This window comes from Coenobita brevimanus, chromosome 68, assembly GCF_032717465.1.
Source record: "Coenobita brevimanus isolate Jiangsu-jjx chromosome 68, ASM3271746v2, whole genome shotgun sequence".
NCBI classification, from domain to species: domain Eukaryota; kingdom Metazoa; phylum Arthropoda; class Malacostraca; order Decapoda; family Coenobitidae; genus Coenobita; species Coenobita brevimanus.
This window is the reverse complement of record NC_137021.1, coordinates 23,905,293-23,927,889: the sequence shown is the minus strand read 5'-3', so window position 1 is coordinate 23,927,889 and position 22,597 is coordinate 23,905,293. Positions and strand designations below refer to the sequence as shown.

The following is a 22,597-nucleotide window of genomic DNA, read 5'->3' as shown; positions in this document are numbered from 1 at the left end:
TACACTTACTGAAACTTATTTAACGAATATGCACGATTCAAGGAATTTTCCCACACCTATGATGAATTACGTCAAGGTTACCTGATAGCCAAATTTTAGGATCATATTAGGAATTGTGGGTACGAAATTAGAAACAGTTGAGAATAAGTCAGAAAGATTTTGGTTGATGTCCAGTGTGGTCAATTTGCGTGAGTGAGTGATTACTCGTGTAAGTTCCCTTGTAACGTAAATTTATTTTGTTTTAATTAATAAATTAACAATTCTTCTCTTTGAGCTCTATTAAGTGTAGTAATCGTGTTCGATTACTCCACATTGATACTACTTAATTTGCTTACTCCCAATTTGCACAACCTTTCCTTGATAATCACAACTGGTAGATAAGCCTGTTCTTTCATATTAATTCATAAATCTGCTTGCGCAACTAGGAGTTAGCACCGCAAGAATCTGTCTATTAGTATTATTTATCGGTTGTCAGGGGTAAGGACACTTTCTCAGAGGCCAACAGTATCAACGATTCAGCATTCGTGAGTGATTAGTTTCTGCAGTGTACTGTTGAGAAAGTTTGTGAAATTCTCGTCCTTTGCGAATCGGCGAAGTAAGCTAACATAAAGTAAAAACTTACTATTTGATTCCATAAGTCGATTCCTTTGTGAGAACTGACGACTTATTTGCAATTTATTCCTTTTTTACAATAAAAGTGAGGGACAGCCAGGTTGAAAAAAATAAAATAATGGCTTAATGGCACCATTTAAAAACATGCTGGGGTCCACAGGGACCCTATCAGCTCACGAAGGGATAAACTGATTTTGTGCTCTGTCAACTATGAAGAAAACAGGACAATACCTCGTATTTTATTTACGGTACTTTACATAACTAGCCCTAAGAGAAACTGTCACTTTCAACCTTTTATGATGGTAACGTCAGACTGTAACATTGAAAACCAATGAAACTGTTTGTGTATTAACACTGGGTGAAGTTTTATTTATGAATCCATGGTCATTGTCGTTGTTGAGCTATTGGGTGTTTATGTAATAAATATGTGCTGTTTCTTTTTAATTGGTATTTGTAATTGCTTTACTAAAAAATATGACGTTAACTGAATTTCACACCATGTGAAATTGACAGAAATGATGTCTATAGAGTATACAGTATATGTTTATGAAGTTAAACAAATATTAAACGGTGTGTGTGGGTTTTTGCAGTAGTAATTGAATGCCTTCAGTGAAGCTCTGTGCATACAGTAGAGGTTTTCAACCTCGAGAGAATTCCAGCTTCCAGTGGCATTTTATGTTTTTACATCTGGGCAGACATGAGTTTAGTGGTAAAACAAGACTTTTCTTTTTTTGTGTAATTAATATGAATCTGGCCCTCATTTCTTGCAGAAATGTGTCTTCTCCAGAACCAGTGGAATCACATTAAAAATCACCAGAAAAAAAATTGATTTCTAAATGGGGAAGATATAGCCCCCAAACGCACCCTTATATGATATCAACCATCCAGACTGCCACTGAACCTAACTTTGAGAAGCCCTGGTGAGACGGTGGTGGTATGGGTTTGTCGAGCAAGTGAGGGGTGAAAATTCTCACGTCCGACATGACGTCACTGCATATTTTCCGTGTATATACTTCAACCACCGTGCCTCTATTACTAGTGACATTGAAGGAAATGGTAAACAAAAAAATTATTGACACTGACAAGAGGAACATAATGAAAGTGCATAAACCTGTATAACCTGTGTTTGTCCGTAAGTAAAAATAAAAAAAAATCTGGAACTTTGTACACCTCACCATTCAGCCTTTTATAATAGCACTAGAACCAACTTCTATGGAGGTGGCCGATAAAGCAAAATAAATGAGTGAGCTACGGGCGAAATATTCTTAGCAATGATTCTACTTAACATGCGTTTGTATGAAACCTGAATGAAACAAACATCGTCACAATAAGTGGTTTTTTACCACTGTATGCAAGGGACATAGTACAGTATTATGTACTGCACTTGCATATTCTGTATACACAAACACACACACATACACATTTATACGAAAATACAGACAACTTATAATTTTGGTGTTCTTCTTTTCCAGATCTAACCAGTAACGTCAGACTTCATCAGATAAGCAACAGGAGTTTTTTCCATCTCAGGCATCAGCATCTGATATAACACTGCTGGGTTTACAAGGGTCCCCTCACGACCAAGGACTCGAGTGAGGAAATATCAGGCGAGGTCTGTGAAGTAGAAATATCCTCAAATCCTAAACCCACTGTGGTTTTATGTATAAAAATTAGTGTTTATTTATTAGGCTGAAATCTGTTTAATTTTTTTTTTTTTTCAGTAACAAACAAGAAAAGGATGGAGGCCCGCCACGACTTTAGTTCGCTACTAGACGTAGGTTTCATGGCCGTTGATTACGTGGTGTTTGGAGGAGTCCTGGCAGCCTCCCTTGCTATTGGCTGTTTCTATGCTGTCAGGAGCCGCAACAAGGGCACTGAAGAGTTCCTAGGGGGGGACCTCAGCCTCTCCTGCTTCCCAGTATCCATGTCACTTCTTGCTTCAGTCGTTTCTGCCAGCACCGTCCTCGGTTAGTATTGGGAGGTTTAAATCTGTTTCCAAGTGGCATAAGAAGTTTCGTACTGTAGCAACTCTTACTTGGTCATTAAGTTTATTTCCTGTAATTCAAAGGCATAGCAAGGCATTACTAAGGATCTACGTCCTCTAACATTTATTTACAACTAGTATCGTATTCTAGGATTAATCTTATTTTGACAACTCAGTCGAAAATTGCCGCTTCTCTACTTTGAGTTTTGTCTGAAACGTGTTACAAAGAAAACGCTGAGCAGATTTGAATTCGGTACTTCCCACTAGACTACATGGCAAAATATTCACCAATATTCTCAGCAAACTTTTTTATCATATGGTTTTCAACCAAATAGCTGTATCTCAATTAGATTCTGAGGATATTTCAATTTCCAAAATGTATTGTATTTTTGCACCAAAAATGAGTACATGACCTTCAAAAATAGGTCAAGGACATTTATATTTGGCCCAAGTGCTTGGGTTACCCTAGGGTACCTTCATGTACATCATCAAGGTCTAAGAAAAAAAGAAGTGCAGAAAAAAATACTTATGAAAACAATAACCTTCGCCATATATATGGCGAAGCTTAATTACTAGAATTAATAGACTTCACCATGTGATGTGGTGTGTGGGGTGAAGAGAAGACGGACGGGGGTGCAGGGAACAGCATGTTGGAATGAAGAGGTGAGACAGGCTGTTGCACAAAAGATAAAAGCATACAATGAATGGATAAGAAATAGGTGCATGGAAGAAGTTGAGAGGCAGAAGAGAGAGTTATATGTAGAAAAGTAGAGAGAGGTGAATGTATTAGTAATAGAGAGTAAGAAGAGAGTGGATAAGGAATTTGGAAGGAATCTGAGTGTAAAGTGTAGGGAATGTAAGAAAATGTTCTGGAAAAAGGTGAAGAGCGTAAGACAAGGTGACAGTGAAGTTAGTAGGAGAGTGAAAGATAAAAATGGTAGATTACTGGTGGAGAAGGGAGAAAAGGTGAGCAGATGGAGAGAACACATTAAGGAATTAGTGAACATAGAGAATGGAAGTAATGCGAGTATAAGTAGCTGGGGAATGGCTGGGAGAAGGAGGGAGGTGAGAAGACAGGAAGATATCAGTAGGAAAGAAGATGTGGAAGCAATGAAGAAAATCAAATTGGGGAAAGCCCCAGGAATTGATGGAGTGTGTGGTGAAATGCTGAAGCAAGGGGGAGAGATAGTAGTAGACTGGATGTGGAAGATGTGCAGATTGGCCTGGGAGGAAGGTAGAGTCCCGGAGGATTGGAAGTCAGGTATAACTATTCCCTTGCACAAAGGAAAAGGAGAAAAAGAAGTGTGTGGTAATCACAGGGGCATTTGTCTTCTTAGTGTAATGGGAAAAGTGTATGGTAGGATACTTATTGACAGAGTTAGGGAATTAAGAGAGGAATTAGTTGGAGATCAACAGGGAGGTTTTAGAAAGGGATGAGATTGTGTAGATCAGATATTCATTCTTAGATCTTTAGTGGAAAAGTTTCTAGAGAAAGGAAAAAAGTTGTATGCGGCCTTCATGGATTTGGAGAAAGCATATGACAGGGTGGATAGACAAGGATTGTGGAAAGTATTAAGAATATATGGAGTAGATGGGAAGTTGTTGAAAACTGTGAAGAGTAAGTATGATGGTGCTAAGGTTGCAGTGCGTGTGGATGTGAACTGAGTGCATTTTTCACTTTGAAGGTTGGGTTAAAACAGGGATGTGTCATGTGTCTATGGTTGTTCAGTCTGTACATGAATGGGGTAATATAAGAGGTACAAGGTAGGGCAGTGGATGTTGGAGTGGCCCTATTGAGAGAGGGTAGTGTTTGGAAACTCCCTGTACTGTTTTTTGGAGATGATACTGTGTTGTTAAGTGAAGACGAAGGGGAGCTGCAAGGCTTGATGGATGAGTTTGGGTGAGTGTGTAAGATACGGAATCTAAAGGTGAATGTAGGGAAGAGGTGAAGTCAGTGAATGTACGGTGAGGTTGGATGGTGAGGAAATGGAGTGTGATGAGTGAGAATGGAAGTTTGGAGGGTTAAGTGCTTGAAAGGGTACAACAAGGAAGAAAGATTGTTGGTTCCTTGAAAGCAGTGATAAGAAACAGGGGAGTGAGCATGGAAGTGAAAAAGTTACTACATGACAGTATTGTGATATAAACTCTGCCGTATGGAAGTGAAGCATGGACGTTGTTGGAAGGACACAAGTCAAGAGTGAAAGCAGTGGAAATGAGTTATTTAAGAAGAGTCTGTGGAGTCACATGGAGAGACAGGCGGACAAATGAGGATATAAAGGAGCGTTATGATGTGGATGTGAATGTGATAGGAAGCGTTAGGAGGAACACACTGAGTTGGTTTGGCCATGTGGAGAGGATGGAGGGTGAGAGACTAACGAGGAGAGTGCATGTGAGTGAGGTGGAGAGGGGGAGAGGGAGGGGGAGGCCGAGGATGAGATGGAGCGATGGAGTGGAGAGGTATATGAGAGAGGGGGGTGTGAATTGGGAGCGGGGCAGTGAAATGGAGGGGGACAGGGCGACGTGGAGGCGATTTGTTTGTGGCCACCCCGTACTGGATTAAGGCGTCTGGCAATAGATAGATAGACAGACCATGTGAAGAAGGGCATTGTCATATTACTAGGATGAAGTATGAAACCCTTATTTAAAGGCCGCATCATTAAAGCAGAGAGCAAAAATGCTGACAAGCTCACGCTCCTCCAGTTATTTATGATATTTTGAAGTAGTTGATACTGATGTCAATGACTGATCCTTCTGTGCCGTTGTTGATTATACTTGTACAATGTGGGATGCAGGCTGAGCACCCTACAGTGGCAAGTGTTATTTAATGACCACGAGACAATTACTGGCTCGCCTACAACTTCCGTCTATCAGGTTTAACTTCTTCAGTTTTGTTACGCATTCTTTACTCAGTTCTTACTATCTGCGGACGATTTTTAAAGCGTAGATGACACTAATCGAACTGGCGAGGCGAGACCCCGTATTCATTAACAGAATTCTTGTCAGAGATCCTTTTTTGGTTGAATATAATTGTCTAGTGGTGAACTGATTATAAGGAAGCAAAGTCGTCCGCCCTGAAGATCGAAACATAGAATTCGGCGCTGCTCACTATGTACATTGTTTGACGAAATAGAAACTGATTCCTTTTCATTAATTAGTGATGTGATCCTGCATGGCAGTGGTTTATGTTTTTCAAGAAAATTAGATTGAAGAGGTCAGTGACCCAACAGCCAAGAATGTACCCCTTAGTTTCATCTGCACTTGATTTTGTCTTGATTTGAGCACATCTGACAGAAAATAATTAGATGTTAAAGTCTTTAGTAATCTCATGCCACATTTCATTTAACGAATATTTTATATATACTGCAATATATATATATATATATATATATATATATATATAGATAGATAGATAGATAGATAGATACAGTAGATAGAGAGATATAGATATATAGATATAACAAGCATTTGATATGGATCGACTTGGTTGAATTGGCTCGAGGTGTCATGCCTTTTCCTTTATTACCTACATTCATTATTGCTTAATATCAGACATTTCCGAAAACTAAGTGATGTCGAAATTTTTACTTACTCACAATGACACAGACATTGAAACTTTAACCAGATTTGCGTGGCAGTATCGAACTGAAAAGGTTACTAATTTGTTGTTAGTGTTTCAGTATACGAGCGGGCAAAGAGATGTAATAAATAATCCATCAGCCGAAGAAGTGCATCATTATCAAGATGAAGTCTCTTGTCCTTCATAATTCCAAGATTTGTATCACTTTGCCTGAGTCTTTTCAACAAGACAACATATTGTTCATTTTGAACAAGCCACAACCAGACTATTACGTTCACCTTTAGAAAACATCACCTAGAATGAAGTGGTCAATGAAAGATATATCTAATAGTTCATATTGTTGAAGTCTTCCTAAGGTGAAGAAAATATCTGAAAGTAGCAAGACTATCATGTTAAAAAATGCCTCCTTGGGCTGAAAGGCAAAGGGTACAGGAATTCCTAGCATCTGTGCCCATGGATTCCAAATCAGCAATTTTGGCATCAGATTAAGTAGACATGCATTCGTGCGAGAGGCAAACACAGGAGGTTTTGCATTTCTCTAACGAACTTCATACGTTTCCTTTGTTTTCCTTCCACTATAAATCAGAGACACTTGTTTTTATGCAATGCCGAAATTTGACAGGCAGTATATATTTCATCTAAATTTTTAGCGGTGGTCTAGGGATTTCAGCATTGTTTCTAGTGATATATATAGGTTAGTGCCGGCAATGAAGTTCCAGGACCTTCTACTTGGCAGCTCTGCTAGGCTGAGGACTGCTTGATCAGACAAGGTAGAGTAACAAAACAACAACCACATCAACAACAACAAGGCAGAGGATTAGTAACACCAGGGAAATTGCATACGCAATAAAACAATGGCTCAGCCAGAACAGATTTTGTATCTTTATATATATCAGAAATAAATGTAGATGAACTATTTCTAAATTAAAATGAACAATCAGAGTGCGACAACTGCGTCCATCACTTGGTCTAAGGTCCAATATTTGACTGTGCTCATTGACCCTGACGTTCAACTAATTCCTCTTAAAACTGATTTATTTAATTATTTTCTGATTTTTAAACCTTACACAGACTTTCATCCAAGTGCATTTTAATATTTTTGAGTTGATCTTGTCCTGTTCCTTAGCCTTTGAGTTACTGTTCTGAAAACTGAACTGGTTCATCCCCGGCAGACAGTCGTTCCTACCATCGTGCTTGGGCCAAATCGAATAAAAACTCATTGAGTTTTAGGGTAAATTTTTTGACCTTGTGCTGTCACCTTGATCTTTGACGGATTGTTCTAAAAATCGAATGACTTGGTTCTTGCCATGCACTTAACCCTTCCATCAGTTTAGTCTAAATCTTATTTAAACTTATTAAGCTGACCTTGACATGTGACCTTGAATTCAAAAACCTGTTCTCATAATCAAACACGTAAATCTTTGCCTTACCCTAAACCTTTCCATAAAGCTAAGCTTGATCTATCTCAGATAAAAACTATTTAAATTGGCCTTTGAACTATTGTTCAAAAAGGATCAGTCACCTCAGTTGATCCCCAATTCTCCCATCAAGTTTGGTCAGATGAGATCACAACTGATTTAGTTATTCTGTTCATACTCAGAAACACGTGTCAAAGTTTAACTTGGCTTTTCTCAATATCGAAGTCCTACATACCTGCCTTAACTGTAACCGTTCCACTAGGTTAGGTGTAAATTAGAAATATACTTTCTGTTAATCTTGCTAGATAGAAATTTGATCTCTCTCTAATACTTTGAATGTTTACTTTTTCCTGTCAAAAACATGTCTACACATTCACTGACTCTTAAAGCTTCCACCAAGTCTGGGTGAGATCGGATAAAAAAGTGGTTATTTTGCTTGAGCGAGCGCGCACACACACACACACACACACACACACACACACACACACACACACACACACACACACACACACACACACACACACACACACACACACACAAATACGTGTGTGTGTGTGTGTGTGTGTATATATATATATATATATATATATATATATATATATATATATATATATATATATATATATATATACACACACCCGTATTTGTGTGTGTGTGTGTGTGTGTGTGTGTGTGTGTGTATAAAATGAAAGCGGAAAGAAATGTGAAGGTGTGAAGGGTGAAAGTGATACATTAATAACCCATGGGGATGAAGTAAGGACCAGATGGAAAGAATATTTTGAAAGCCTGATGAATGGGAGTAGAGACAGCAGAGCAGCTGTAAACATGATTGGTTTGTGGGGTGTGCAGAGAAGGAATGCAGTGACAGGAAACGTGACACTTGCACAGGTGAAGAGCGCTGTGAAGCGGCTGAAAAATGGCAAAGTAGCTGGGGTTCATGGTGTATGCTGAGATGATTAAGTTTAGTGGAGAGCGCGGAATCAAGTGCTTCTTTGAGATATGTAAGAAGTCAAGTATGACTGAAACTGTGCCAACATGTGGAAAAAGGCTGTGATTGTACCCCTGTACAAACATAAAGGTGGGTGAAGTGAGTGCAAGAATTATCATGGGATAAGTTTTTTGAGTGTGGTAAGGAGGTACTGTATATGAAAGAATTATTATAGAGAAAGTAAGAGAGATACAAGAAGTCCTAGTGAGTGATGAGTAGGGTGGCTTTAGGAGTGGCAGAGGATGTGTGGATCAAATATTTGCAGTGAGACATACGGTAGTGGAGAAGGCTTGTGAGAACTATATGGTGCTTACGGCACTCATGGGTCAGGAAAAAGGATACGACAAAGCAAACAGAGAAAGATTGTGGATGGTTTTGCGCATGTACTGTAGATGATAAGCTACTAGGTGCCTTCAAGAGTTTTTATGATGGTAGTGAAGCGCCTGTAACGGTTAATGGGCATCTAAGAATGGTTCACGAACGGTGTGGGCGTGCGACAAGGTTGTGTGATGTCTCCATGGTTGTTCAGTATATACGAGGATATAGATGGGGTTATGAGAGAAGTAAGAACACGAGTAATGGAGAGGGGGATGGCGTTGGTAATGAATGGTGATGGATGGAATATCTCAGATCTGCTGTATGCTGATGATGCAGTACTGCTTGCAAGTACCGGACAAGAACATGATAGACTAATGTAGAGTTTTGTTGATGTCTGTGAGCGTCGTACTTTAAGAATAAATGTAGAAAAGAGTAAAGTAATGGTTACTGAGAGAGAAGGTGGCTCCGTGTGTGATCTTACACTGAATGGAGAGAGACTGGAGTTGGTGAGAGAATTCAAATACCTGGGTACAGTGACAGAAAAGAGAGGAAAATATGCAAAAGAAGCAGAAAGTAGAATGTCAAGGAAGAAAAGTAGTTGGTGCAATGAAGGCCTTGACAAGAAGCAGAGACTTGAGTGTTGCAGCTGCATGACGCTTACATGAAGGAGTGTTAGTGCCAACTTTAATGTAGGGATGTGTAACTATGGTGTGGTATGAAATGAAAAGTCAATAGTGAGAGTGATGGAGATGGGACTGCTGAGGAATGTATGTGAAGTACAGAGTAGATAGGATACGAAATAATGTAATTCGTGAAAGATGTGGAGTGAGGAAGTCTGAACACCAGAATCGAAGAGAGTGCATTCAGATAGTATGTTCATATGGAGAGAATGGATAACAATTGAGTGGTGAAAAAGATATATCTGAGCAAATCTGAAGGAGGGAGGAGACGAGGTAGGCCAAGGAGAAAGTGGAGGGATATGGTGGATGAGTGTGTGAGGAAAAGAGGTTTGGAAGTCGGTGAGGCTAGGGTTTGATAAGAGATTGAGCTGGCTGGGTGAATAATGTGAGAAGAGGCGGATGATCAGGGTCTGGCCACCCCTTTTTAACGTGAGAGCGTCCGGATTGACTCTCTCACAATAACTTTGTATATTCTTGTAGTGGAGTTTTGTAGACCAGTTATATATACATTAGACTCGTGGACGAACGGTTGTTATACGTGAGTAGTTTTGTAGGTAGATAATCTTGGTTCCCATTTGTCATGCAATGACAGGAGAGGTAAAGAATAGTATGGGACTATTTTTATTTGTCTTGGAAATATTAACAAAGTCTCTCACACAGAGCGAAGTATTAAGTCCCGCGAGCTACCTCCCAGTCTCGCTCTCTCTCTCTCTCTCTCTCTTCCCTCTCGCCCATGTTGCTAGGCTCGTTCTCCCTACTACCTGCCTGTTCTATGGCCTGTCTCCTTCTCAGCTCTGCTTCCTAAATTCTGGTGTAGCAGGAATCATGTCACGTGTGTTACACTGTGGTTGGAAAGTTCTAGGAACCTGTGTGTGAGTATGTGTGTATGCGTGTGTATGGTCACGAGGCGCTGTCCTGTGCCTATAAAGCATTCCTTGAGTTAAGAGTGTGTAAGCATGTTTAGCATTGCTCGATTCTCGCATACAAAATACCTTCTCATCATCTGACTTGCTGCTTTTATCTGTCTCTCTATGTATCTATTTATCTATCTATCTATTATGCTTTGTAATTATAATATGGAGTCTTGACACTGCTCGGCCACGTACTGGAGGTCCTCCGACAGCAATTATCATTGACATATGCTAATCTATTAGTGCATAATATTGATTATAATATTGTATACATATAATATTCATGTTAATATTGTACTGATCCAGTAATATTACATTTTAAACAGGTTGTATACATATTTGAATAAATGCAATGGTTGTTGTGTGACATTTTGTAAGGTGTCTATGTATAACAGACATACGCATATAATTGTGCAATGGTAAAACTGCTAGGTTATACATTACATATTGAGTTATCCCTTTAGTAATGTCTAATATTTCACCTAACTTGTATGATGATTCTGGTAATACAGAATTGTGGTAAAAATGTATGGCTTTACATAATATTGTAGTAACATTGTGGTAATACATAATTGTAACATTGTGAATTGTTACATAATATTGTGGTAATGCATAATTGTGTTGGCCTTATAATTGTAGTTACATTTTGTTAATGCAATTGTTACATAATTGTGTTGGCCTTATAACTGTAGTTAAAGTTACATAAAAGTTACATCTTGTTAATGCAACTGTTACATAATTGTGTTGGCCTTATAATTGTAGTTACAGTTTGTTAATGCAACTGTTACATAATTGTTACATATTGTTTGTAGTTACATAATTGTAATAATTGCAGTCCTGACACTGAATCCGGTCATGCTGCAGTCGATGATAGTGATGATGTGACATGCCACTGGCTCGTGGAGACAACAATTTGATTTTTATTTCACTTATATAAGGAGTTTATGTGATGATGTGCCATGCCACTTGCTTGTGGAGACAACAATTTGCTTTTTATTTCACTTATAGAAGGAGTTTATGTGATGATGTGCTATGCCACTTGCTTGTAGAGACAACAATTTGTTTTTTGTTTCACTTATAGAAGGAGTTTATGTGGTATTTTGGCATTTGTAGTAACACTTACACTTATTTTCATTTGTTTGTTATGTGATCGTACTCTATTTCTTTTTCTTTTTTTTCTTTTTTTTTTTTTGTATATTGATTTTCTATAGTTTGTTTTTCTTCGTTTGTCTACGTTTTTTCGGTGTTGCTCGAGGTTGCATAATTGCTGGCTAATTTCCTTGGGACCCTTTTTTAAGGTTTACTTTATATTGCACAGATATTACTGAAAATGATATTATATAGTCCCATATTTTGTTATTTTATATAAAAAATATATATACACTATATACAGTATTAACTACATACACTGACTTGTTCTTCACTTGTACCTATCGTGGGCAACGTATGTGTCAGCACTGTGTGGAAATCTTTGTCTTCACGATTGTGTGGAAGATGTTCATTCTTGCTAACGTCATTTGTGTTGGCATTTTTTTTTTTTTTTGTACCGTAATTTGTCTGTTTTCACTTGGTAACTTTAATTAATAAATGTTTAATACAGCTCTTTTAATCGCTCACTGAGTAAGTGTGATGGTATATTTTCTTTATTACTTTGTAGATGTAATAATGTATAGCTGTATGTATGAAACACGTATTTTATGTAGGTATAAATGGAAACACTCGTTGGTAGTAAATAAATGCTATAGTAAATGAATGAATATATACAGTGTAGAATATTTATTGTTGGTGCAAGTATTGAGTGACTGAATTATGAAGATAATTGAAGTAGGTATATGTATTTAAGTTGTAATTATACAGCAGGTTTTATATGTTTGTGCAAAATGTGTTGTCTATCACTGTGTATCGTACAGATGAAGTAACTATGTAACTCACTAATTTTTACCGTGGTGGGAATGGTGTGAGTGGTGTTGCACGTGGTGATAGCGTTGTTCTTCACGGGTTGATTGACGTGTTGTGGGGTGTCAGACACACGGCTTGGCGTCATCTCTGCACATGTATGGTGACGTCGACTTCCCACACTGGTAGCTGTGGTGAGTGAATGAGTAGCGATGAGTAACTTCAGTGAAGATAAGTGAGTAAGATGAGTTGTGAATATGGGCTTGGTATTTGCTACGTTGTCTTGACCTCTTCACTCCTGCGTCAGCGGTAGAGGTTGGGTGGATGTAGCAGAGAGAGGAGGGTGAGGTCTGGTGGTTGTGAGTTGTGAGTCGTATCTCACTCTTCGTTTGTTTGTTTTGTTTTTCTTTTTCGAGGTATTCTCCGTCCTTTTCTCTTGTGATTTACTCGTTGTGGGATGAAGACTGCCGCTACTTGTAGGTGCGTGTAGAAGATTATACAGACGACTCGTAGAGTTGTTACTTGTAGTTGATCGTAAATGGTTGTAGTTCGTTGGTTCGTCGTAGAATTGCAAGATTGTTTGTATCAGTACTTTGTTAAACTACTGGCAAGGCGTTGTGTGATCACTTCTAAATCAGCGTGATGATCGTAGAGACGGAGAGGGGGTTGGAGAGAATTGTCAGGAACTGGTTGTGAGTTGTTGGTTGTGAGAGGTATTTTTTGTTTTCAATCTTGATAATGCAGAATCAATTGTACACTGGTGGGCTTGTATTTTGTAGGAATTCACTGTCGATTCGTAGACGAGGTTCGTACGTTTGCTGCCGCCATATCTCATAATAACTTTGTAGTTTGTTGTGGTGATGTTTTGTAGATCAGTTATATATATATATCTGACTTGTGGACGAGCGGTTGTTATACTTGAGTAGTTTTGTAAGTAGATAATCTTCGTTCCCATTTGTCATGCAATGACAGGAGAGGTAAAGAATAGTATGGGACTATTTTTATTTGTTTTGGAAATATTAACAAAGTCTCACACACACGAGTGAAGTATGAGTAGAGTCCCTCGCGCTACCTCCTTGTTTCGCTTTCTCTCTCTCTCTTCCATGTTGCTAAGCCCTTCTCCCCACCACCTGCCGGTTCTATGGCCTGTCTCCTTCTGAGCTCTGCTTCCTAAATTCTGGTGTTGCAGGGGTCGTGTCACGTGTGTTACACTGTGGTTGGAAATTTCTAGAAGCCTGTGTGTGAGTATGTGTGTATGTGTGTGTATGGTCACGAGGCGCTGTCGTGTGCCTATAAAGCATTCCTTGAGTTAAGAGTGTGTAAGCATGTTTAGCATTGCTCGATTCTCGCAGACACAATACCTTCTCATCATCTGACTTGATGCTTCTATCTGTCTCTCTATCTATCTATTTATCTATCGATCTATTATGATTTGTAATTATAATATGGAGTCCTGACAACTCAATCGGATACATTTGCGTGAAGCTACAGAACGTGGTGAACGTTTCTGGCATATCAGATAGAGCCAGGATTCCGGGGGTTGTGGAAGATGAGTGAATGAAAGCGTGACCCATTGGCGTGGGCAAACTTGGGCTGTCTGGACACTGCTACTCCTCACCATGCCGTAGGGTAGGAAAGGAGGTCTGGATGATGATGATGGTGATTATACATATATATATATATATATATATATATATATATATATATATATATATATATATATCGGCAGCATCAGCAGTTTAAGTATCCACTGCAGGACCGGCCTATCCCAGCTGAAATGGGGACAATACAGCCTATGTACCTCTACAAAGTGACTTAGCTGTCTTGGAGAGATTGCATGTAGGGTGAGAAGTGCTTATATAGTAAGTGTGATTGTAATGTTGGAGTGGTTTTGGTTGTGTGTGTAGTCTGTGAACCAAGTTTAATCGACCCACGCAAGCCGACTGGGTGCAAGCATACTTTAAAGTATGCGATGCTGGGTCAACCACAGCAACTCTTATGTCCACAAAAGCAGTACGTTGGCGGGTGAACACTCCTAAAGTTTATTACCCTGGCGGGGGTGTGAATCCTTGTTCTCCCATGCACGAAAATGCACACTCTACCACTGTACCACAGAGGCTTCATAATATATATATATATATATATATATATATATATATATATATATATATATATATATATATATATATATATATATACACAACACACACACAGTGCGCGCATCAGGTAAAACAATACCCTGTTTTTGCTCCGCAGGTGTGGGTGTAATTTTCTGTAAACCATTCTCATAAACGTAACACGAGCAGGTTGCCTTGTCTCAGCACCATTACCTACTTTCTTCCACATCAAACATACCACACTATTCCAGACCAGGTCCTGCCTTTATGTACACCTCGCCACACATAGACAATGATCTTTCCTACTATGCTCCGTTTTTTTTTTTTTTTATTGAGGCGAAGATGCACTTAACAAGTTGATGATGATTGGCTGAATGCAACATGTCCAAAAAATATTTACTAACCCAAATTTCCCCCTCAGATATTTGTTGTCAGTTAATAATGCTAGATTATGAAGTAATGTTGCATTCAGCCAGTAATCACCAATCTGTCAAGTGCATCTTCGCCTCGATAAAAAAAAAAAAAAAAAATGAGTATCACGCTGTAACACCCCATGAACCTTCTCCCTACGTCACACCAAGACACATCTGGCTTTGCCTCCCTACACCACTCCATTCCATATCATACCTTGTCTCATCAGCCGCATCACACCATTGTCTGTCACCCTGTTTTCCACCATGCTACACCATGCACATCCCTTCTACACCGGACTTCATCATACCATAATCTATCTCCCTACATCATATTATTCTACCCCATGGTATTCCTTCCCATGCCATGACACACCTCACCATACCACGCCCTGTCGTCTGCACATAACATATTTACGTTCAACAATGAATGTTTAAAAATTAAGTGTAGGAAATCTTTCCTTAAGCAATGAAAATAAGCTTGAATTTATCAAGGCTTGTCCAGACACATGGTAAAGCTGTGCCACTCAGACGGTTTCTCTACCTGGGCAGGGATATGATCTTGCATAATGTGTCCATGAAGTATTCTCGTTAATGTTGGCGTTGACACGCCCCGGGTGAAGGTTGTCTATCAGTTACGGCAACACGATGGTATTTTCTCCCCGAAAAGTGTTTTGAAAGAATTCATGAGTGGTCGTTGTTTCATAACATTTTGAGATATGACAGTCTTGCAAAATGATGAAGGAACCAACAAGGGAACGCGGAAATCACGGGAATGGCAAAATGAAAATGATAATAAACTAATTGGCTTCTTCTAATTCTTGTTAGCCTTACTGTCAGTCGTGGTCAGCTGCTTTATCATCTTTAGTCAGCAGTGTCCTCCTCCGTATACCCACACACCTCACTCCGCATCCTCTTGCCCTATGAATTCACCTCCCACAAGTCCTCAACTACCTCACTGGCTCCCCTTTTCCATCTTAACTAAGTTTCTTCACCAATGGTTGAAGAAAATGAAATGCTTTGATGACCAAATAATGAGGCGAAGGATGGTAAGAAGTGACTGAATATTTCTGAGAAATTAGAACTATATATTACTCAGTCTGGTATGAAAGGGAATGCAGAAAGAATAAGCAACATTCTTGGTTGACAAAAAGTATACAAGGTATGTAAAGTGGTCGTCAGATAACTAAGTGCAGTCACTTGGTTTTAAGATCACCAAAGAAGTAATCAGATATTAGCCCAAAATAACTGGGTCTTACTGATCTTATAGACATAAAGCCAAAGCCTTCATGTTGTATTTGTTTCTGCCAGTTTGTTTTTTATTAAAAGGTATAGGCCCACGCTTGTCCAGTTACAACAATCTTTACACAGTAACAAAATAATTTCTTTCATCCGGAACGACAGGAGAAGCCTGAGGCAGTATTTCCATTATTCTTCTCTACTCTGACCTCTTTAGCATAGAATCATCTCTCTATCTTGAACACTGAGCTGTAATAAGCAGTTAACAAACGAGATTGGTGGTGGTCAAGATGCAGTGCTAGAGAAATGATGTAGTATTGTTTCGTAATCTTTGATGGTGCCTTGTTTCATTTTCCAAAGCTACCATTAGACTATTTTACTGCACTGAGTGAGTCATAAAAGAGATCGAGCTCAAAATGTTGTTACAAGTACCATTAACGCTGGCATGTTGGGAGAACTCTGGTAATGTACTGATGCTAACGTCAGCAATTGCCAAAGAACGTTTCCCAGGAGACAGGGATTATTAATTTACTCGAATAATAGGACCGCAATTTCATACTGAACAGGAGCACCGGCGGAGGCGTACTACCACGGTGTGCAGTGGTGGTATACTTGCTGCAGTGAGATTGCTCTTCTTATTGTCGCTTTCGTGTTCGTACCCTTCTACTACGAATTACGCCTTACATCTGTCTACAAGGTACAGTGCATAATGCATTCAAACCCTCCCATGGGCGGGACAGCTCTAGGATTATTTCTTATAGCTGAGTCACAGAACCCTGAGGTTAATACTGTCTCATTTCATACCTTACTTTCATGGGCACAATAATTCTGATATTGAATCCCAGTTAATAGTATATGGTAATATTCAGATGAGGATGCATACGGGAGCCTTGGAGTGTTAATACTGTCACTGTTAACCGTTTATGGTCAGGACAACTTTAGTACTCTACCTTACCTAATGGCAGAAGGTTTTATTCGGTTCTGAATTTCATAAGATGCTGAGACTTACTCTAAAATGTATTCTCAGTTCATTCTACCATACCTTGAACTAGAGACGTTTTTTAAAATGAACCTTAACAACAAACATCGTGCTCAATATATTATTAGGGAGTGTATTCTACATAACTATTTTCTGTATTCTGTTTTGTGGAGGATGCGGGTTTCCATGATCCACTCACTGAGTATATAGATTCCATACGATCTCTATACTGAGTGACAAGCCAAATGGTTTCCTGTACCCAGGAAACCATTTACTACATTGGGTGGTAACCATATAACCGGGGTTTCTGGCAGGGTTAAGTGTCCCCCAGATTCCCCTATCCAAAATCACTTAATCATGGCACTTGTTTCAGAGAGCCTCGGAGGGCCCAAAACATGCCCAGGGCACCAGTCAATAGGGCAGATTTGCATGGCCATGTGGAATGTGAGAGGTGTGAATGAGGAGAGCAAGAGGGTGGAAGTGGTGAATGTGTTCAAGAGTGAGAGATATGCCATGATGGCATTGTGTGAAATGAAGATGAAAGGGTGTGAAGTGGAGGAGTGGGAGGATGTGAAATGTGTAAAATCGAGCATGAATGGGCAAGGAAGGAGTTGCTTTGTTGATGAATGAGGTGTGGCAGAGTGGAATGAGAGACTACGAATGTGTCAGCTTGGGGTGTATGTATGTCAAGCTTAAATTTGAGGTGAAAGTGGCGGTCATTGTAGCATATGCACCGTGTGAGGACAGGAGTGAGAGAAAGATAGATTTTGGGATGAGCTGGATGAAGTAGTGGGAGAAATGCCCAGGAGCTACAAGGTGCTCATAATAGGGGATATGAATGGAAGAGTAGGCTTTGGTCCTGAGGATAACATAATGGGTTGTAATGGAGTACCAGGAGAAAATGATAATGGGAAGCGACTGAAGGATATGTGTCAGGAGAGGGGACTGTGCACTGTAACTTGTATTTCAAACAAAGTTCCACATAAATATTCATCATATAGAGGGAATGGGGATCGAATTGAAAGAAGCCTGACTGATTATGTGCTCGTAGAGAGGTCGATAATGGGAATGGTTGCTGATACGAGGGCCGTGTGAGGACGATGTGGAGGTCTGTCAGATCATATGATCGTGGTATGCAAGATCAAGCTGAGAGGAGTGAGGTGGATCAGGAGAGAGAGGAGCAGTCAGGGAGAAAGACTGAAAGTTGAGAAGCTGAGATCAAAGAAATGGCGAATGATTACAGGACCAAAGTAGAGGAGGAGTTAGAATCAGTGAATTGGAATGAAATGGATCTGGACAGTCTGTGGAATGCATATAGGGACTGCTTAGTTAGGAATGCTAAAATGGTGTGTGGTGTGGCAAAAGTAATAACAAAGAAGAAAGGTACGGCATGATGATGAGGTTAAGAGAGTGGTGGAGGAAAAGTGGAAGAAGTGGCTAAAGTTGTTACAGGACAGGGGTTCAGTTGAAATAGGAACTGAATATATTAAGAGCAAGAAGCACGTAAAGGGACTAATGAAAAGGAAAAAGAAGGAGGTAAATGATGATCTAGGAAGAAAAATGAATGCAAGCTACCCTGAAAATAGGAAGTTATTCTGGAAAGAGGTGCAGAAATGTAGAAGTGAAAGCGGAAAGAAATGTAATGGTGTGAAGGATGTAGGTGGTAGATTATTACCCATGGGGATGAAGAATATTTTGAAAGCCTGATGAATGGGAATAGAGACAGCAGAGCGGCTGTAAACATGATTGGTTTGGATGGGGGGTGCACAGAAGGAATGCAGTTCTAGGGGACGAGCCACACGCACAGGTGAAGAATGCTGTGAAGCGGCTGAAAAATGGGAAAGCAGCAGGGGTTGATGGGGTATATGCAGAGATAAATTACCTGTAGTGAAGAGAGTGCATTAAAGTCCTTGTTGGAGATATGTAAAAAGGCATGGATGATTGAAACTGCCAACAGGGTGGAAAAAAGCTTTGGTTGTACCCCTGTACAAAAATTAAGGTGAGCGAAGTGAGTGCAAGAATTATCGTGGCATAAGTTTATTGAGTGTGGTAGGGAAGGTATATGGAAGAATTACTATAAAGTAAAAGAAATATCAGAAGTCCTAGTGAGTGATGAACAAGGTTGTTTTAGGAGTGGCAGAGGATGTGTGGATCAAATATTTGCAGTGAGACACATAGCACAGAATGCTTGTGAGATGGATCATAAGGTGTTTATGGCATTGATGAATCTGCAAAAGCATACGAGAAAGTAGACAGCGAAGGATTGTGGAAAGTTTTGCGCATATGAAGTGTAGATGATGTTAAGCTGCAAGGTGCTGTCAAGAGTTTTTATGATGGTAGTGAAGCATGTGTAAGGTTTAATGGGCATCTAAGTGAATGGTTCACGATCGGTGTGGGCGTGCAACAAGGTTGTGTGATGTCCCCATGGTTGTCCAATATCCACATGGATGGAGTGATCAGAGATGTAAAAACACGAGTAATGGAGAGAGGGATGGCGGTAATGAATGGTGATGGATGGAATAACTCAAATTTGTTGTATGCTGATCATGCAGTACTGCCTGGAAATACCAGACAAGAACTTGGTAGACTAGTGCAGAGTTTTGCTGATGTCTGTGAGCGTCGTCCCTTGAGAGTAAATGTAGAAAAGAGTAACGTGATGGTTACTGGGAGAGAGGGTGACTCCCAATGCAGTGTTACACGGAATGGATAGACTAGAATTGGTGAGAGTTTAAATACCTGCGTACAGTGATAGAAAAGAGAGGAAAATGTGCAAAAGAAGATGAAAGTAGTGACACAAGGAAGAAAAGTAGCTGGTGCAATGGCGTTGATAAGAAACAGAGGCTTGAGTGTTACAGCTGCACGAGGCTTACATGAAGGAGTGTTAGTGCCAACTTTGACATATGGGTGTGAGACTATGGTGTGGCATGAAAATGAAAAGTTAGGAGTTAGTGCAATGGAGATGGGACTGCTGAGGAATGTATGTGGAGTACAAAGCGTGGATAGGATACGAAATAATGTAATTCGTGAATGATGTGAAGTGAGGAAGTCAGTGAACACCAGAATCGAAGATGGTGTACTGAGATGGTATAGTCATATGGAGAGAATGAATAACAATAGAGTGGTGAAAAAGGTATATCTGAGCGAATTTGAAGGAGGAAAGAGGCGAAGTAGGACAAGGAGAAGGTGGAGAAATATGGTGGAGGAGTGTGTGTGGAAGAGAGGTTTGGAAGTCTGTGAGGCTAGGGAACTGACAAGAGATCGAGCTGGCTGGATGAATGTTCCGAGAAGTGCATGATCAGGGATTTGGGACCCAATTTTAACGTGGCAGCGTCCGTATTGACTCTATCGGATACGGTTATTTGAACCTAGAAAACATGGTGAATGTTTTGGGGGTATCCGATAGAGCCATTCCGGGGGCTTGAATGATGAGTGAATGGAAGCGTGGCCCACTGGACTGGGCAAATTTGGGCTGTCTGGACATTGCTACTCCTCACCCTGCCCTAGGGTGGGAAAGGAAGTCTGGATGATGATAATGATGATGATGAATATTCTATATAACACTCAAGGCCAGGTATTATCTCTTCCCTAGCGATTAATAGGTATATTATATATAACACTCAGAGCCTTATATTATGTCTTCCCTAGCAATCAGTCTGTTTATTCATATTCTATATAATACTCAAGGTCTCGTATTATCTCTTCCCCAGCGATTAATCTGTACATTAAACGCTACCATCGTTTATTAGTGACACCTTTTGCATATAAGACGACATTAAGGTGTACTGAGCACAGTAAATCGCTGAGGAAGAGCTGGTACGAAATTTTGATAACTCATTACAATTCGACCTCTTGTGTGTGTGTGTGTGTGTGTGTGTGTGTGTGTGTGTGTGTGTGTGTGTGTGTGTGTGTGTGTGTGTGTGTGTGTGTGTGTGCATACAGTACCTGGAGCAGCGGTTTGCCTCGCGAAGTGTGGGCTTGGTGGCTGGTGGACTGTTCTTGTTGGCGACATTGCTGTATAATGCTGTCGTCATCTACGGTCCCGCTCTCGCCCTTGCCTCCGTCACCCACTTCCCCATCTGGATCTCAATCATCGCTGTTGGACTCATTGCCTCCATATACACCGCTATCGTGAGTAAGACGTATACAGTTAAGCAGAAGAATTATTCCCTTATGTGGAAATTTTCTTCACTGGAAAAAACATAACTTTTCATTGTCACAATAATTCCCCATTTGAATAGTTCATGGCACTGATATAAAGAAAAATATATAATTAACTACCTCATGGTTTTCGCCAAGTTCACACTGCAGTGCAGCCTCCCACAGCAAAGGACATTTACTCACTTTATGCACGGACTACCATAACACAGACAGTCCTTCAACAAGCCTTAAGAAAAGACTTCTGGGAGCAACTGGCTGAAGTAGCCACTTTCCTGCAGTCGACTTTGCTTACAACCGGTTAATCCTAGCGTTGCAATAGCAATAGTTTCGACAACTGTAGTACTGTAGTGCATTACTCAAGTTAATGCTAGGCGATAACATTCAGTCGACATTGAGTTATAGAAGCCTAACCGTGTTACCCGTCCCATTCTAATACCATCCTTGGCTTTTTTTTTTTTTATGAGGAAGAAGGAACCAAAGGCCACGAGCCAGCATTAACTGTTCCCTCCAACAGAAAAATAAAATACAATAAAGAGCCAAATTTAAGATCCTATCATTTCGAGATGCCTGGACACACTGCGTTTGAAAGACTGGAGATCATAGGAAGCAGGAAATACAGAGAGAGAGAGACAGTTCCAGAGTTGACATGTTGCATAAATGAAGGACTGGGAGTAACGGTTAACTCTTGCATTACAGTGTTGGACAGAAAAGAGATTAGAGTTTGCTGCTAGACGGGTGCTACGCTCCTGTCGTAGAGGTGGAGGAATACATGCAGACAGTTCAGAGGAGCAATGACCATTGAAGCAGCGATAGAAAAGAGATAAAGATGCAAGTGTGGCGAAGAGACAGAGGTTGAAGGGAGTCAGTAAGAGGAGGAGAGTTAATGAGATGAAATGCCTTTGACTCCACCCTATTGAGAAGAGCTGTATGTGGGGAACCCCCCCACACATGAGAGTTGTACTCCACATAGGGGCGGTTAAAACCCGCGTATAAAGCCAACAATTGTTCAGCGGTAAAGAAGGAATGGAGTCGGCGTAGCACACCTAATCTCTCAGAAGCAGATTTTAAAAGATATGTAATATGATCCTTGAAATCTGAAGATTAACCGATGATGCAACATGACACAACTTCTCTATAAATGGTCGTTGAAACTTTTTGTGTGGATGGATTTGCGTCAAATTTGGTTGAGTCAAAGCTTAGGGTTGCCAGGTCCAGGGGAAATGTATGACAACAGGCATGAGCTTATCGAAAGGGTAAGTGGCCCATATTTACCTCAGTATTGTCCCATCAGTCAGGCTGGGAGGTTGTGT

At 40.1% G+C, this 22,597-nt stretch overlaps 1 protein-coding gene across 1 annotated transcript in view; it reads left to right on the top strand.

Moving 5' to 3' along the window:
• The first annotated feature begins 2,350 nt into the window (after window positions 1–2,350).
• LOC145405864 (sodium-dependent multivitamin transporter-like) overlaps window positions 2,351–22,597 on the top strand; it is a 124,410-nt gene continuing 104,163 nt past the window's right edge. Inside the window, exons 1-3 of the mRNA XM_080277120.1 lie at window positions 2,351–2,579; window positions 16,717–16,847; window positions 21,069–21,257. Coding sequence (XP_080133246.1) covers window positions 2,351–2,579; window positions 16,717–16,847; window positions 21,069–21,257 — 549 coding nt within the window. The remainder of the gene's footprint in view (window positions 2,580–16,716; window positions 16,848–21,068; window positions 21,258–22,597) is intronic.